The sequence below is a fragment of the Lissotriton helveticus genome, chromosome 1_1 (genome assembly GCF_964261635.1).
Source record: "Lissotriton helveticus chromosome 1_1, aLisHel1.1, whole genome shotgun sequence".
NCBI lineage: Eukaryota > Metazoa > Chordata > Amphibia > Caudata > Salamandridae > Lissotriton > Lissotriton helveticus.
Window position 1 is genome coordinate 1,180,128,018 of NC_136057.1, and position 18,383 is coordinate 1,180,146,400.

The 18,383-nt window shown below is 44.6% G+C and overlaps 1 protein-coding gene and 1 long non-coding RNA gene across 2 annotated transcripts in view; one reads left to right on the top strand and one right to left on the bottom strand.

Moving 5' to 3' along the window:
- The window catches only part of MAPK11 (mitogen-activated protein kinase 11), a 212,278-nt gene that overhangs the window by 17,859 nt on the left and 176,036 nt on the right, over window positions 1-18,383 (bottom strand). The window contains exon 10 of the mRNA XM_078679120.1: window positions 10,240-10,318. Coding sequence (XP_078535246.1) covers window positions 10,240-10,318 — 79 coding nt within the window. The remainder of the gene's footprint in view (window positions 1-10,239; window positions 10,319-18,383) is intronic.
- Window positions 215-1,274, top strand: LOC144822062 (uncharacterized). Its single transcript, XR_013608545.1, has 3 exons — window positions 215-265; window positions 361-437; window positions 699-1,274. It is a non-coding gene; the product is annotated as an uncharacterized LOC144822062 (long non-coding RNA).

The window sequence follows — 18,383 nt, forward strand, 5'->3', positions numbered from 1 at the left end:
TGACTATATTTGTCTGCGCATGCGCGGGTGACACCCTAACTGTTTGGAAGGCGCATGCGCAATTGTATAGCGAGAACAGAGCGCGCAACACCGGACTCCCTCGGTTCACATAGTCCATACTTGGGCATCTACCGGGTCTCATTATTCAATTAATCGATGCTAATGAGCCTTAGGCAGAATATAAAGGAGGGTCCTTGACGCGATTAACGCTCACTTCATCGGAGCCGCGTTGAGGGAAGGCAGGCAACTAGCCATTGCAGTAACCGTGAGTTTTGGGTCAGAAAGAGGAGCTTGAGTATGGCATTTTGGTGTATTTGCTACCTACTCCAAATTAAATCCCATATACTAATGTTTCTATAGGTCATTTTCTGAACAGAAAAGACGGACCCCCCAATAACACGCACAGGCTCATGAGGTCTTTATTTTGAATACCTAAAGTAAGCTGTGAAACTATCTGTTCTTGTGCTCTATTTCCATCTGAGTAGAGACTAAGTTCATATTCTGTGTCTTTATATGTATATAGTGTGCCATGTCCTTGTGAGTTTATTTTTCATTTTTTCTTTTTACATTTTTCTCAGGGCTCCATCATTTTTTGGAATGACCCTGTTGTACTTTGAGAGGTTATATTTTGGGAATCTCTTCTCTGAGTAACTGTGCATCTTAAGACCAATGTGTTTATGTATGCTTTCTCTTTACAGGTTTTTCATCGCCTATTGGGCGCAACGACACCTACCTATATATTTAACACGGCTAGGTACATTACACATTGCTGTAATTATTTTACACTTTTACATTTACATGTGAGTAAGGGGAGGGTAAGTGCTATCCTTGTCCTGAAGAAGGAACCTCTGAGTTCCGAAACATGTTGACACTTTTCACAGTGGTTGTAATACCTTAATTAGTATTGTACCAACCACGCCTCGCACTTTTTAATAATACCAGCCGGGGATTTAATAAATTTTGTTTTACCCACGCGCCAGGTATTTTTTAACTATCTTTCACCTCACCTCACTCACACTTTTGTAGACACACACCCCCTCACATAGTTCACTTACAAGTGCTCCTGCGCAGTCGCGAGTCGTAGCACGCCGCATCCCGTAGAGGGGTGCGAAGGCCCCGATGATGAAGCATGACACCAAGGGGCCTGTTGGTGTGTGAGGGGCATTTATACAACACTGTGTGTTCCCCATCTTGTTTGGGATCACCACCACTCTGAGTGGATTCTACTTTGTTTATGTATACAACCAGGGAGGCCGAATCCACTGACTCTCTCTCTCCCCCCTCTTGTTAAATTCTTGACTGTAGAATTTAAGGCATTGTTTGATGTTTAAAGAATGTAAGCGCTGTTCCGCCGGAGAGCTTGGGTCCGGAAAGAAAGTTCGTAGGAACACAGGCTCATTCAGATGACAATCCGTAGGCAGTTTAGGTAGGAAAGAGGGGTTGGTGCGAAGCGCCACTCCGTTAGGTTGAACTGTAGATAAGGCGGCTGGACAGTAAAAGCGTGAAGGTCGCTCACGCGACGAGAGGAAGTCAAAGCTAAAAGCAGAGCAACTTTCCAGGTGAGGAATTTGATATCCGCCTTATGGATAGGCTCAAATGGTGACTTCATAAGTTGAAATAGGACAACATTGAGGTGCCAAGATGGAGGAGGGCCCCGAACAGGTGGGAACTTGCGGAAGAGCCCTTTGAAGAATTGCTTTATGATTCTGGATGAACAGAGGGAAGCAGAGCCATCGTGTCGAAAACGAGAGATTGCAGCTAGGAAAACTCTCAGGGTAGCATGTGAAAGTCCTGACTGAGCGAGACTTAAGAAGAACGGAAGAAGCTGCTCCGGAGTGGAATGAATGGGATCGACATTTGCTGCTACGCACCAATGACAAAATCTCTTCCACTTGAGTTTGTAAGTTTTGATGGTAGACGGAGCCCTAGCTTGAGCAAGGATGTCTCTGCACTCCTGAGATATGTTCAAGGTTGCGAATTCAAGGTGCTCAGGTTCCATGCCGACAACTGTAGCGTGGAGGGGTCCGGATGGCACACTTGGCCCCTGTCCATCGTTAGGAGGTCTGGACGGGGTCGCAGAGGGATGGGCTCGCACTGGGACATCAGAAGCAGTTCGAAAACCATGCCTGTCTGGGCCAACGAGGTGCGATTAAAATAATGTGGCAGGGCTGTCTCCGTATCTTCCACAGCACCCGCGGTACTAGCGGAATCGGTGGAAAAGCGTAAGCGAATAGATCGCACCAATCGATCAAAAGGGCATTCCCGCACGACCCGGGGTGGGGATGCCAACTTGCGTAAGACGGGCATTTCCGATTCTCCCGTGTTGCAAAGAGGTCTAGAGCTGGGCGACCCCATCGGTGGAACACAAGACCCAGAGTCGGCTGGTGCAGTTCCCATTCGTGCGTTGAGAAAGTGGACCTGCTCAGAGAGTCCGCCAGGAGGTTGGACACGCCCTGCAGATGGACAGTTGTCAAGGTGATCTGATGTTGGAGAGCCCAATCCCAGATCGACCGGGCCAAGCGAGAGAGATGTGGAGACTTGGTTCCTCCCTGTTTGTTCACGTAGTGCATGCTGGTGGTGTTGTCCGTTTGGATAAGCACTGACTCCCCGTGAACTACAGGTAGGAATGATTTGAGCACAAGGAAGATCGCCATCAACTCTAGCCTGTTGATATGCCACTTGCGTTGGGGCGGAGTCCACTTGCCTTTGATGGATAGGCCTTGTAGATGAGCGCCCCACCCCTCCAGAGAGGCGTCTGTCGTGAGCGTAAGATCTGGTGCGTGAACGAGGAACGACGTTCCAGTCTCCAAATTGGTTGGCTGCGCCCACCAAAGCAAGCTTTTTCTCATGCGGGCCGCGACTAGGTCGTTGAAAGACCCGGAGACCTGACGCCACTGTAAGTTCAGTTCCTCCTGAATGGGACAAGTTCTCAATCTGCAATTTGGGATCGGTGCGATACAAGATGATGCCATTCCCAAAAATGACTTTAACGTCCGAACTAGAAACGGACTGTTTTCTTCGAATGAGGGAGACTAGATGAAGGATCTTCTGTCGCCGCTCCTGCGAGACGAACGCTTTTGAAAGTTTCGTGTCTAGGATCGCTCCCAAGAAGTTTCTCGTTTGTAGAGGCGCAAACTGCGACTTTTCGACGTTGATGGTCAACCCCAGGGATTGAAACACCTGCTGGCAAAGACGAGTGACCTGACATAGATGATGGTGGGATTGAGACTTGAGGAGGCAATCGTCCAAATATGGAAAGATTTGAACACCCTGGAGACGCATGTGAGCCACCACGGGGGCCAGTACTTTCGTGAACACACAAGGAGCTGATCGCAGCCCGAAGGGCAGGACCTTGAACTGATAGTGCATTTGTCCCACTTTGAAACGCAGGTACTGGCGATGTTGTTGGATAATTGGGACATGAAAGTACGCGTCTTGAAGGTCTATGGTGGTCATGAAATCCTCGCTGGATAGAAGACGCAGGATTTCCAGCAATGTCAGCATGCGGAAAGATTGGCACTTTAGGAACTGGTTGAGAGTCCTCAAATCCAGAATGGGTCGCCAATCTCCGGTCTTCTTGAGTATGAGGAAGAATCGAGAGTAAAACCCTTCTCCCCTCTGATGTTTCGGGACCACTTAGACTGGCCCCTTTAAAACAAGAAGACGGACTTGATGGTAAAGCTCCTCGAGGTGTGGAGGAGGTGGTGCCAAAAGGTGGAGTACGAGGAGGAATCTCGACGAATTCCAAGGTATGACCCCGCCGTACAATGTCCAAAACCCAGCGGTCCGAGGTGATGGAGGACCACTGAGAATAAAACAGAGAGATTCGACCTCCAACACTTTGGGGATGGCAAAAGTCATTGGCGTTTAGGAGTGGAGCCACAATAGGAGGACTTTCCCCTATAGGGTCTGGAGGGCTGCTGACGAGTCTGCTGATTGGATGTGTAACGCTGGTTGCCCTGATTGTAGGAGCGGTATTGTTGCCCTCCTCGAAAATTGGAAGTGCCGCGTCCGCGCGCAGCTCGAAAGGACTGCTTCCGGAATTGCAATGTGCCCAAAGACTTTGTCGTATCAGTGTCCTTCTTAATGGACTCCAGGGCGTCATCGATGTAAGAACCGAAGAGGGATTCACCATCATACGGCATATCCAGTATTTTGGATTGGACTTCCTGCCGGAAAGAGGTGGATTTTAACCAACCCCGACGTCGGAGGGCTGCTGCACTTGCAAGCAGACGGAAACCTGTACTAGCAATATCGACTGCACAGTCGATCATTTCTTCCGAAGCTCTCTGCCCATCATGAAGAATCTGCTGAGCGTCCGCCTTGGAAGCTTCAGGTATAAGATCCATCAATGCAGATATGTCTGATCACATCTGCCGGTCATAGCGTCCCAAAATGGCCAAGGCATTGGCCGCACGGACAGAAGTAGAAGCCATGGTTGAAAACTTGAAGCCAATAGAGTCTAGGCGTCAACCCTCTCTATCTGGAGGTGCGGTGATTTGAGACGCAGGGTTCCGGGCTCAACGCTGTGCAGCTTGCGTGACTACGGAGTCCGGCTTAGGTTGAGAAATCAAGCATGCCAGAGAACCAGTTGGGGCCTTGTATTTTTTCTCAAGGCGCGGTATCTGAGCAGGTAACGAGTTTGGAGCTTGCATGAGTTTAATTCCCTCCTTCCAAACAAAATCTGAGGGCTTGAGCTTCTGAGGAGAAGGTTCTAGAGGGTGCTAGCGCCTGATTGGCTGTAATTTGGACTAACATAATGACACTAATGTGTTACAAGTAGTTTTTCTCTTTACCATGCATCCCTATGTAGGAATCGTTTTAGAGGTTTTCAGTAGTATTTCCTCTTCTTCTATTATGTATTATGTTTATATATATATATATACATATATATATATATATATTTAGCATTCTTGCTATTTTATTTACCGTGGGACTCCCACTTCGACGACGGGGAATATTCAAGCATGTGAATCTATGAAAGACACCCCTAATACTGGAGAACAATTAATGTGCAAGTTGCTCGGAAGGGATGAGTCGCCATTTTTTAGGGAAAGATGTAGGATCGATACCATCCATGAAACGCACACAAAGGAGTAGGAAAGGAATAATATATAAAGACAGTGGCATGTGCTCGCTGTGAGAAAACTGCCCTCAGTCACAACATTTTGACATGCTTAATCATAGGGCGTGCTACAAACACCCCTGCGCAGACCAACATCTGGGGTGGAGCAAAAGGGAGGGGTAGACAGTACAAACAATGACATTTCTTGGGATCACCAAAGAAAAGGTGCAGCCAGTGAGAGTTAAGACTAGCTCGGATGTGTACTCACTCAATTTTATTCCGGGACTATCCGGCTAGGTTTAAAAACATGAAGGATGGAATTGAGAGGAGAAAATTAAGATTCCTTCACCCCTCCTTGCTCCCAAGGTGTTGACATGTTTCTGCCCTTAAAGGTGTGCCCATAAAAACGGGTCACTTCGGCATTCATCAGGACCCTTCGGCCCAAAAAGGGAGGTCCCCTCTGATACTACCTCCGGTATCTGTGGAATATGTTCCTAGCAATGTAGAGATACCTTGATCACACAATACGTGTCCAAGTTTTATAGATTGAGTCTTTAGAAATAGCGAGGTATTGGGAGCGACCCCCTGTAGTCACACGTACTTTTGACTTGAACTGGTTGTGGGATTTAGTCACCTATGGTGGGATGTGCACAAAGGGGAAAATATACTACCCCTATTCATCAGCATTTCTAAGTTTGTCAAATATTAAAATTACCAAGGTATTGAGGGCAGAATACCTTCAAAGAGGTAAATGGAAATGTTACCCAACTTTAATAATAGTGTTCTGTAGCCTGAGACGGTTTAATATGTGCTGTGAACTCAATCCAAGGCAGTACAGAAAAATAAATTACCCCCCACTTTGAGCCGCATAGCAGCAGATAACTGCGCAAAATAAGTGATTCTTACTTTTCCTATAAAGGCCAATGGGAATTTATTGCCCAACGAAAATTAGCAAAAAAAGTTGAGCTTTTTTTACAGCATAAATTTATAAGAATTTGGACAAAAAAACGCACATTTAACATTACTGGTTAATTTCCTTTCTTGTATTATTTTATTTGTGTTTCTTTCTATTATTCCTTTACTTCTTTTGTTCATTCATTTCTGTCCAGTCTTCTTTCATACCTTCTTCCTTTCTAGTTTCAGTGCTTTATATTACTTTTCTTTCCCTATTTCATTCAGTCTTCTAATTCTAACATGGTTTGCTCATTCTGCTCATTCCAGTCTTTTTTCTTAAAACCCTTGCGCCCCCTTTCTTTCCATCCTTGTTTATTTTTATATTTATTCCCCTCTTGAATTCTTTGTTTTTCTATCTTCTGCCGATCATTTCTTCTTTCCATTATGACATTCTATTTTTTTCTTTCATTCTTTCCATACTTCTGTATCTTTATTTCTTTGGTATCCCTTTTTTTCTTGCTGCCTTTCTTTCTATCCTTCCATCATTCCTTTATTTTTTCCGTTCTTTTGTACCTCTATCTTGGTTTGTTTCCTATGGTTTCCTTATTTGCATTCTATATACCCTCCTTTTCCTTCTGTGCTCTCATTACGTGTGCCTGAAACCTATTCTTACTTTCTCTTTCTCAATATTTTTGTCTATTTTGGAGACCTTTGGCCCCACTACACTTTTGTGGCGTGGTAATCTATTCTGATTAGTCCCTAAGTGTTATTTGAGTTTGTATTAGACAGTAACATTAATATGAACAGTCCAAGCATTATACAAGTTCTTATCAAAACTGCAACTTAACAGCAGGGATGCGTGCGTAACGTGTAGTGTATCAAGGGGAATGGTATAAATCATTTATCTTGCCTGGTGGTGTTAGGGCGTGTGGGAGAAGACAGAAAACAGAGTGGGCGTGCAGGGGCGAGGAAGGACCAGGGCACCGCCAGGTGAGATTCTCAGGTAGTTGCAAGGTGTGCAGCTGTTGAATGAGTGTGGTTGCATCCAGGGTGGTATGATTGCAGGATAGGTTCAAGGGGGCCAAGGGGGGAGGGAAGGTTTGAGGGTCCAATGTCTACTGAAGTGGGCAGGGGGCAAGGAGATTTAAACAGAGGCATCCGTGAAGATTAGGGGGTTCACCAGTTAGGGGGCAGAGAGCCGAGGTTCACAGGGATAGGTCATCATTTAGAGTTATTTGGAGAACGTGGTTGAGGTTTGGAGAAAGTGGTTGAGGTGCATGTGCCACGCAGAAGAAATGGGGCACTTGCATAGATGGTGGACCTTCTCAAAGTGCGGGGCTCACACTCTGCTCTTCCCCCATCGCTGTATCGCTCCATACTAGGCCTCAGGGGTAGGGGCCAAACTCAGTCTCTAATGCAGTGTGATGGTGCGCTTGGGAAGAGTAGAGCGAGACTGGCAAAGCGTTGCCTCACTGTTATGCACGTCCCATGCTTAAAAATGCACAGGGCACAGGCCTCTCAAGTGTATATGTCTGGAGGTTCGGTCACCTTGCAGAGCATTGTGAGAGTAGAGTGCCAAAAAGTGGAGATGACGGGGCAAGACCGCAGCATGCGCTGTAGATCTGTTGACATTGCGTGGCAGTGATGAAGAACCAACAGTGAATGTTTTCCCATAGGTTGTAACTTCACTTACCTTCTTTATGTTTTGTATACTTACTGGCGCCAACTCTGTACAGCGCTCCGATACCCTTTTGGGTCTCTGTACAGCGCACTTATACCCTTTTCGGTCTTCTTCGCGCTATAGAAAACTTTTCAAATAAGTAAGTAGTTGAGGCATTAGATAGGCCCCATGGAGAATTGGGTGGTTTTTTAGGTCTCTCCTAGGCAGCGCATTGCTCTAGGAGATGACCTTTAGAGATTGGTCATCTCTTTTCAAGCACTCGTGCTTGTGCTGTTATCTACCTTATGGGAGCGGGCAGCGGAGCGCGCGCCAATTGAAAACAGATGGCGCGCACGCCTCTGCTCGTTCCTTCAAGGTGGATGCCAGCAAAGCATGAGTGCTTGAAAAGCTTGAATTAGCGTGACGGCACCGTACACGCGATTGTTAATTAGCACGTTCGCTGCGCTCGGGGTGCCGGAAGTGGTGTGTAACCTGCGCTTGTTTTTAATGAAGAGGATCTAGAAAGTGTATAACTTTCTTTATTTTTAGAAATGTGTGTATTATGGCTAGCTTTGGACTCCCTTTTGCATCAAAGTGTCAAATGCCAAAGAATGTGCTGCCTAGTTTGCATTTTCTGCCCCACATAATGAATTCAAACATTCGAGTTTCTATAATGCGGACAGGTGCATGTTTAAAAACAGACTAGTTTAATCAATTGAGGTCTATAAAACAATTGTCCCTCTGTACTGATCTATATTTAACACTGTACTTGACTGCTTTGGTCTACTCATGTAATAAATGTATTTCACACCTCATTGTAGACATTTTCTAAAGATTCTATACAGTGGGAGCTAAATGACGCCTAACAACTTATTTATGTGGTATATTCTTCGTGTGCCATTTACTTCCAAGTGAAATGTAACTGGCTCATGTAAAGATTGTTGTGATGGCGCACACGGCGAATGTGGAATGCACCTCAAGACATTTTTCAAATAAAACGTTTTTTAGTGAAACAGTCTGTGCGTGTTTTCTCGGTCCTACTCTACCACGAATAAGTCTGCTGTTAAGCCTGGCTCTTTTGACGAGCTCCTCCCCGCTTATGAATACTCATGACTCTAATGTAGTGAGTACACGGAGACAGGCCATGATGTTAACGTAGATCCAACAGCTCCTTGCACCGGGCTGGTTTGAAACATCAGGTAGCAAAAGTATGAAAGCACCATGGCAGCTCAGAGTTAAAAGGTGTGGAGAGGGCAAGCAATTAGTTGCAGGTATGCAACGCCCATAGAGCTCAAAGGGCAGACTTTACAAACCTATTTAAACCAAATCAACCAGAATTCCCAGGACTGACTTTGTGGGACATATACCTCATAGACCATATCCACATAGCTTATATTACTATTTGGGTGGTGCACTGAATTATGTTTGGATTATTTTCCTACAGTCCCAAATAAGCCGCCTCAAATCTCCACACACAATACTATTGCAAGTTACCGGAGCTTCGGAGTATAGTCTTTCAGATATCGGTCTGGACCATCCTATATACCTTGCTTTTTCACTCTTTCACTCTATTGTAAATATTTTCATTTTAAATGATGTCGAAATTTGGCATGTGCAATCGTCGCCTAATGTGGTTGCCTTCTTTCTTTTTGTTTTTGAAAATTAGATTAAAAACGTACCAAAAACAAGCATTGGCATAACCAATAGGTCTCGCTTTTAAGACCTTATAAGTATTTAGTTATGCAGCACAATATCATCGGTGCATTATCATCAACTGTTGCATGGCTATACACTTATAAGGTCCCAAAGGCGAGACCCATTGGCTATGCTAATTTTTTTTAATCTCAGCTCAAAAGTGTAGAGAAGGCCCAATCAATCTTCACTCATTGTTTTTTGAAAAGTGCTAAAGAGGGAGACTAGAACAAAACTATGCCAAACGCATAAGAGTATTGGCCAAATATGAAAGAATCTGGGGTAAAATGTGCAAAACATGTCACAGCAGCTTTGGTCAGGATTAATTCTAAAGTGTAATAGGTAAAACCTGGACATCAGGGGAGCATATCCTGCTGAAACCAAACGGTGGCCACAACCTGGAGACTGCAAAGTATACCTATTCAGAAAAACCTTTATGAAAGTAAATAGGGAAGGTTGAGGTAGGAGGGTATAGAATGGGTTCAGGGGGGGGGGGGGGTGAGGGGGGAGACACTGCGAAGATAAGGATTATAAGGAATGTATTGATAAAGGTATCAGGAGATATCTAAAAACAGATGTATGAAAATACAGGGAGATAGGTTTACATCAAAAGGCTTCTTTAAAATTAGAAAGGTAAGCTACAAACTATCTCAGCATTTCTTCTTTTTCAGAGGAGGTAACTACAGAAACTTTTATGCATCAGAATACCACGAAAGGTTTGGGTGGTCACATTGTGAATACTTACCAATCCTTGTTTAGAGTGGTTTGTATTGAACAAATACATTATGGTGGTTTATTATATTGTACGCTGGTGAATATGGTTTCAAACTGCATTCACCATGTCCTAAACACGGTTTGGTATGCAATTACTGACCTTATTTGTTTGATGTCAAATGTATACGAGGCATCACATTTGTGTAATTCTTACCTAGTGGATTGGCACCACGGAATACTTCTTTCAAATCTTGATGAGGCAAATGTGGCAAGGATTCAATATACTTTCTAGCCTGATAAGGGGATACAAAAATGTCAGTTAAATTCAATCATTTCATCAGCAACTATGGGACTATTTATAGCAGTCATTTATGTAGCTAGTTAGAGCAGAAAATTCTAGGTTTTCAAAGTGGTTTAGCCTTTGTACAGCTCTAAGCAAATATCCCTTCTACACCTTTACAGAATGGTTACTGTTATGTACATGTTATGCACTTTTTAATTTTAATGTCGAACTGATCACTTCTGCGCTAGCGCTCTGGGTGACAACACTGCTTACTACTGCTGCAAGTGCTTTTAAACTACGTTCTGCTTTTTAAAAATATTGTTGTTGCTAATGCTAATTGTGCTCTGACTCCCCGGTCCACCGCAGCGATTTAGGCTGTTTGTTGTGGAGGGAAAACAGAGCGCTCCTACTTCCTGGTGGTGCCAATACTCGGCGGCCATCTTATCAGGTTGATGTTCCAGTCTTCCTCGAGCCCTGACTACATAGGCTCCCAGCGCTGACGCGCCCGAGTAATCTCGAACTGATCTCTTCTGCACTAGCGCTCTGGGTGACAACACTGCTTACTACTGCTGCAAGTGCTTTTAAACTACGTTCTGCTTTTTAAAAATATTGTTGCTAATGTTAATTGTGCGCTGACTCCGCGGTTCACCGCAGCGATTTAGGATGTTTGTTGTGGAGGGAGAACAGAGCGCTCCTACTTCCTGGTGGTGCCAATACTCGGCGGCCATCTTATCAGGTTGACGCTCCAGTCTTACTCTAGCCCAATCTACTTATATTCCCTGTTTCACCGCGCAGCGGGAGCGCCGTAGACGCGCCGAAGAGGCGCCTAAGAGAAGCCAGTCTGCGCCAGTCCGCGTCCATACGCTCCCAGACCCTACCCGGCATTATGGTAGGAAATCGCCCCACCTATAACTCCTCTTCCCTGCACGCGTTAAGATCTACCATTAACCCTTCATGTTTGCATTCGGTGTTCCCTACTAATAGTAGGGCCCGTTGCAAAACATGTAATTGGCGACTATCCCCTCCAACCTCAGGGAGACATCCCATTGATCACAATTGGAGGATGTTCCTTCTTAACTGTTGATCGATGTCGAAACATTGTGTAGAATTGGCCCTGTTAATAGAAGAGTTTAATCCAGACGTCCTCTTTTTAGCGGAGACGTGGCTCCAGCTGGAAGCTGACCCTGCTACAGTGTGGGCCACCCCTCAAGGTTACACCTTAAAGCGGTTGGATCGTAAGACCGGTAGAGGAGGAGGGCTAGCCATTATTTATAGAGATCACTATAGATGCTGTGTTACTCCCTCTACTATGCCGGTCTGTGAGAGCCTACACTTTACTATAGAATTTTCCCCCACTACCACCTTCTCAGGCATTTTAGTCTATCGACCGCCTGGAACTCCGGGTCAATTTGTCACGAATATGACGGATGTAGCTGCAAACCTGGTGCTCACCTCGGCAAATTTTACTTTGTTGGGCGACCTAAATTTGCATTTGGAGGATCCGATTGATTCAGCAGCCAACAGTCTTCGACTGAATCTTCAAGCCATCGATCTGATCCAAAAAGGATTTCTCTCGACACATACGAAGGGGCATCTTCTAGATCACATTTATAGTAATCTTGATAGCCTAAATGTCGAGTCCCCTAAACCACTGCCTTGGACCGACCACTATTTAATACCCTTTATATGGTCCACGAGTACTCCCCCCCCCCCCCCCCCATTACACAAGATCATAAAAAATATTGGGGGAGGAAATGGGTCTCGCTTCCCTCTTCCAAGTGGGAACTGGCTCTCGCCAAACTTAAACCTCCGAAGGCTATAAACCCCAATATAGCCACTACCAATTTTGATAACTGGATTCTTAAATCCCTTGATCTAGTTCTCCCGAAGGAATCTCTGCATTCGATAAAAAGATCTAAAGTAGCCCCCTGGTACTCCCCCGCCCTGAGAACTATGAAACAATCCTGTCGTAAACTGGAGAGAGCCTGGAGGCAGGATCAGACACAGCCCAAGAAAGCAGAGCACAGAGCTGCAATTAAGCTATATAAAGAAGAATTGAAGTCAGCACAAGCCCAATTCTATGAATCTAAAATTAACTTAGCTGCTAATTCTCCTAAAGAGATTTTTAAGATTGCCAAGTCATTGATTTCCCCCTCCCCTGAGCCTTTGTCATCTGACGGTGCGCTAGCCCGATGCAACAATCTGGCCACCTTTTTCTCCCAGAAGATCCAGATCATTTACTCCTCTTTAGTCACAGGTAGAAGTGACCCTGAGACTGCCACCGGAACAAGTTCTGACCTTTTAGTTCGTTGTTTGCTGGATGAATTGCCTCTTCTAGACTCCATCTCTTTAGATAGAATGATCCCTAAAGACACCTCGGGATCTCCTAACGACCCAGCACCTCCGCAGGTCCTTATCAAGGTCATTGATGCCATTCGCCCGGTCATCCTAGATGTCCTTAACTCATCTATCACCGCGAGCACTGTTCCAGTCCCGTGGAAATGTGCAATGGTCAAAGCCCTTTTAAAAAAATCTACCTTAGATCAAAACAACTTGGCTAACTTTCGTCCAATTTCCCTACATCCCTGGATGAGTAAGTTGCTTGAAAGGCACATTAATAAGATCTTAGTAGATTATTTAGAATCTAACAATCTGCTATGTGTCTCTCAGACGGGATTTCGCCCTCAACACGGAACTGAAACAGCTTTGCTGGCAGTGACGGAAGAAACAAGATCTGTGCTGGACCGGGGAGGGAAAGAAGCCATCATATTATTAGATCTTAGCGCCGCGTTCGACACGGTTAACCATGCCACTTTATTACATCGTCTGAAGGGCATGGGCGTGTCGGGCGCGGCCCTGGCATTGCTGACTTCCTTCCTGGATGAGCGCTTCTTCCAGGTGTTTGAGGGTGAGATAGTCTCCTCCAAGCAACCACTCAGTTGTGGGGTTCCACAGGGCTCTGCCCTGAGCCCCACACTTTTTAATGTCTATATGAGACCTTTGGCAGAGATAGTCCATCCCTTTGGTGTGCGTATTGTCACCTACGCGGACGACACTCAGTTGATGGTCTCTTTGGACCACACTGAGGGGTCGTCCAGTACACTGGGCCCCTGTTTAGAGGCAGTGGCCAAGTGGATGGAATCCTCCTGCCTCAGACTAAACGGGGAGAAGACGGAGATTATGTTATTGGGCAACCCTGCACCGACCACCCTGGCTCCCATCTGGCCCACATGTCTAGGTTCTCCTCCCCCCCCAAACCTCAGATAAAGAGCCTTGGAGTCTGGCTTGACAAATCGCTAGACTTCTCTGTCCAGGCCACTAGAACGGCATATACTTGTGTTGGGCTAATGAGAATGCTCCGGAAGGTGCTCCCTCTGCTTCCGTTCCAGGCGAGGAGAATCATGGTCCAGGCCCTGATACTCTCCCGCCTGGATTACGGAAACGCCCTATATCTAGGAGCCCCGGTGACAGTGATGAATAGACTCCAGGTCACTCAAAACTGCGCAGCTCGACTACTATTTAATATTCCTCGCTGGCAGTCGGGCAAGAAGGCCTTAAAAGACCGCATTGGCTCCCTGTGGCTGCAAGGGTACAATTCAAGGCTATGTGCATTGTGCATAAATCCCTTCATCGAACAGGCCCTGCCATTATGTTCCCCCTAATTGTGCCCTATCTGCCTTCCAGAGCCCTTCGCTCCAGTTCATTGCATTTAGCCACCACAACCAAAATAAATAAAGCCCAATGGGGCGGCCGCTAATTTTCGCACACTGCCGCGAGAATTTAGAATTCCCTTCCTCTTGATCTTAGAGAGAACAACAACCGGATGGCATTCAGGAAAGTTTTAAAAACTCACTTGTTTGGAAAAGCGTGTTAACTTACCCAGTACTTCGCCTTGGTAATCAATTAAAGCGCAGCGAGGCCTCTGGGTAGTTACGCGCTATATAAATATAATTTTTCATTTCATTTTAATGTGTCAAATGCACGGCATTACCTAATATGGGCAGCATAACGAGCAGCACAAAACCACAAAGTACAAGTGCTGGAAGCATCCAAATAAAAATTACAAATGAATCACATCACTTGTTAGGATAGGAGACCAAATGTCAACATAAAATGTATGGGTAAACAAGTAGTCACAGTTTAAGCGTCCTTTAACCCGTTGGCTGCGTCAAACGTTCAGCTCCAGTGCTGAACGTTCGAAAAACGGGTGGGGCAGCGTCGGCCAACAGACGTGCACACAACGACCGTTGGCCGACGGCAGCAGCCAACGGGTTAAATAACTGCCTGTACAGTAGTTTTAGAATAACACCCTCATAGGAAACAGGTCTGCCATAAATGTTTGAAAATGGAAATAAATTGTGAATTGTTTAGTATGTCTAGTTACTAATGAGTATACAATGCGCTTTTCAGATGCTTTTTATGATGGTTTGTATAATTGGCTTATCTTGCCCTAAAGGACAGCTTCACTGTTGCATTGATACACATCCAGAATTTTGGAGTTTTTTTCCCTAACTTGAATTTGTACTGGTTTTTAGAGGATTTTAATATTTTAACTGCTTGTATGTGACTGATGTGTCCCTTCTATTTTGTTTTTATGCTGTCAGCCTTTGCCCTACACAAGAATTCTCCCACTAGCTTTCAAAGGGCCATGCCTTGTGGAGGAGAAAGGAAAAAAGAAAATTGATGAAGGTGAACAGTAAATGATGATTGTGTGCATTATAGTCAAGGACTATGGGCTTTGTTCTACTAAAGGTTTGTGAGCTAGCAAGGAAAAGTGGGACTGAGAAGAAAACTCTGAAAGAGTAGCTGAATATTTTTTGTGCCGTAAGAGAATAGTTTCGCATGGCTAATATAGCTAGACGAAATAGGTTGCTCTCGCCAGAAGATATCTGAGGGAACCTAAAATGGTTGAGTTCAACTGAGTCAAACTCCAAGATCTTAATTTCCTGGCAAGACTTGAATCAAATGTTGGCAAGCCGGGGAAATTGAGGCCTGTGGGCTACACATCATAGTGGAACACAGTCTTGTAAAATAAGGCCATTCAGAGAGAGGGAGGCGAATGGTTCAGTCAGTGCCACGAGAACAGTTGGGAATTGAGGAAAGCACGCTTGTAGTGTTTTCCTTACACGCCAATATAAGAAAACGAAGCTCAACTGCTTAAATACCTCAACTGAGATAAACTACTTGGATGCTTCAATTGAGTTAAACATTCCGTCAGGGAAAAAGTCTCCCATTGTGCGTAGACCCAAAGATGTCCGTTGCATCTGTGCTTTTTGCTTTTAGGTGAGCGGCAACAGTGGATTATTACAAATTGGAAGCTGTGGGGAATATACCTCCCCGATACCTGCATGTTGTGCGAAAGAGTGTCAAGCATACACAGTGCAGGTCACTGTATCTGCATGGTTCCGCGGACGGGGGGGCCTCCGACTGATAACAGTACTCAATAAAGTGGTGTCAGCCATGTTTCTTTTGATAGTTTAAGACAGCAGGCAGAAACTGGGATGTACCTAGAAGAAGAGATATTTGGCTAGAGCCACCAGATATTAATATTCTACGGTTGGAGTAGATAATCCACCTTTGGAGTAGGTTAGAGTTAACATAGTTCATGTGATCTTGGCTTGTTAATGGACCCAGACACAACTAACGAAGATGCTGTGCATCGTTTTGAAGAACAATGTCTTGAGTGTGAGTGGAATTTTAATGAACAAGTAAAGCAAGCGAGGAAGAAAATACATTTTCAATACAGACATCCTACCTGCAAGGGAAAGACGAAGATGCGTACAGTATTGCGCTTGCTGTTTAATGCGCTGCAGTACCAGGTTGTAATTAGCCTGAATGACCATAGCAGGGCCCTGGTGTATCTGAATACCCAGGTAACATGTCGGGGTATCACCGCATAGGGGATATTCTGATGCTGATTTAGTGGTAGCATTCGACCAGGGAATCGTAATGGATTTATCCCAGTTTATCTGAAACCTGAGAATTGACCAAATTTAGTTATGTCTCTTAGTATTAGGACAAGATTAGCATTTGAGTGTTTGATATAAAGGATAATGTCATCAGCATACAGCGATGCCAGCAATGCATGGCCCCCATTGGGGATGATGCTCCTGTAGGATACTTATCAGTAGGTCTGTAGCAATGGCTAATATGAGCTGGGATAACCAGCATCCTTGATAGATGCATCTGGCTATACTAGTTGGAAAGCATAGAAACCCATTTATCCTCAATCTTGCCGTTGGTTGTAGAGCAATTCGATTCACCCCAGAACCCATGTCCATCCCTCACCCTCGACCACGTGGCAAACAAAATCACATGACAAGGTGTCAAATGCTTTTTGAGCATCCAGCAACAGACTAATTGCAGCCAGCGTTTAGGCATATGGTTTCTAAAATTCCACAGTTAGGCAATCAAGGCCAGGAGCTTTGCCTCCCGCTAGAGACTTAAAGGTTTCTTTAATTTCTTCAACTGTAAGGGGCCATTAAGGACCTTGCGATCCTAAGCCTGCAGTCAGACAAGGACTGCGCATGCTACGCAATCATCAGGGAAGGAAGTGGTACGGTTCTCTGCGTTGTGTAAGGCAGTATAATATGAAGTAAAAATAAATGCAATATCCTTCTGATGGCTCATGTCTGGTACCATCTCTGATCCGAACATATATGTCTCCAGTATAAGGATTTAAAAGCCTAGCAAGGGTTTGACCAGGCTGGTCCCCCCCCCCCATTCCTATACCACCTTGCCACTGCATTTTTACCCACGTAATTCACCTCCCTATCTGCCTCCTCCTGAAATTGGGGTAATGTTGCTTGGATTTGGGGGGGTATCAAAGTGTCTTGAAATTAGGAATAACGATCTTCTAAATGTTTCAGTTTTTTGTCTAGTGCATCAAGTGTGGTGTGCAGTGCATGCAGTATGCAAGTCTGCTTGAATATGCAATTATCACAAATAGCAGATTAAATCCTCACAACTACCTTGACTACATGGATTTTCAGTAACAATGCCTTTAAATCACTAAGTGTACATTGTGATGTCCACGATAAAAGCGGTTTTAAGCTCACGTTTGGGATAGATTTGTGCATTGCTTCAAAAGGTTCCTTCATTAGCCCTGATAGTACCAGAATTAATGTACTTTGAGATGGTGGAACCACATGTAAATAATAGAATTTTTGACAACTTCAAAATTGTTTGATGACAGGTGTTCAGAAAATCTAATTAGCATCTTTCATTGACGTATGCTGTGATAACAAGTATATTTACTCTTCGTGAAGCCTTACTGAGTATGCAATCTATCAAAGGTGCCAAGTATCGGATTTACACCCTTAACAAGTTAACTAATCCTTGAAATTGTTTTGTGAACAGCATTTAAATTATAGTGTCCGTTTGCTGCATAACATTGTTTTAATGTGGGTCTTCTAATCGCCGTAATACTAACACACTTTTCAGGGAAAGTAAGGTGACTGAAATACATTACTTCAGGAAGGGGCCACATTGCTAGCTACAGATGATGTGGATGAAAATCTTTCCTTCCTGCACTGTCAGTACATCCTTTTGCGTTGGTATTTTGATTACATTGCATTGTGCCATTAGCTTAAGATGGGAAATGCATATTTGGCTTGGCTATCCAAGTGCCACAAATATGAGAACCATTTTGGATACGCTCTACTTATTTATTATAGGAAGGATAAGTGGTAATTGATGGTAATATTTTGTACCAGCTTATCAATCGTGCATTCCCCACCGACTGGGGAAAGTAGTGCCTGTATGTAAACGGCACAACAGCAAGGTCGAAACGCGTCGGTATAACATAGTGGTCTAGAAAGATCCAGTGCAAGACAAGTTGGATTTTCCTCTTCTGGCCGAGTTGAAACAAGATAAACTCGCACTTGAAATTAAAACCTAAATTCTTCCTTCAGGCCACCATAAAGGACCAGGAGTCAGAACAGGTGTACAGGACTAATAGCGTCTTGACACAGTGAACATTACTAGGACTTTTCAACTTTGTAGAAATACGAATAATATCCATCGACTATAAAGATAATTGTAGGTGTCAAAAAGTTTTCTTTTCTTTTTCTTCT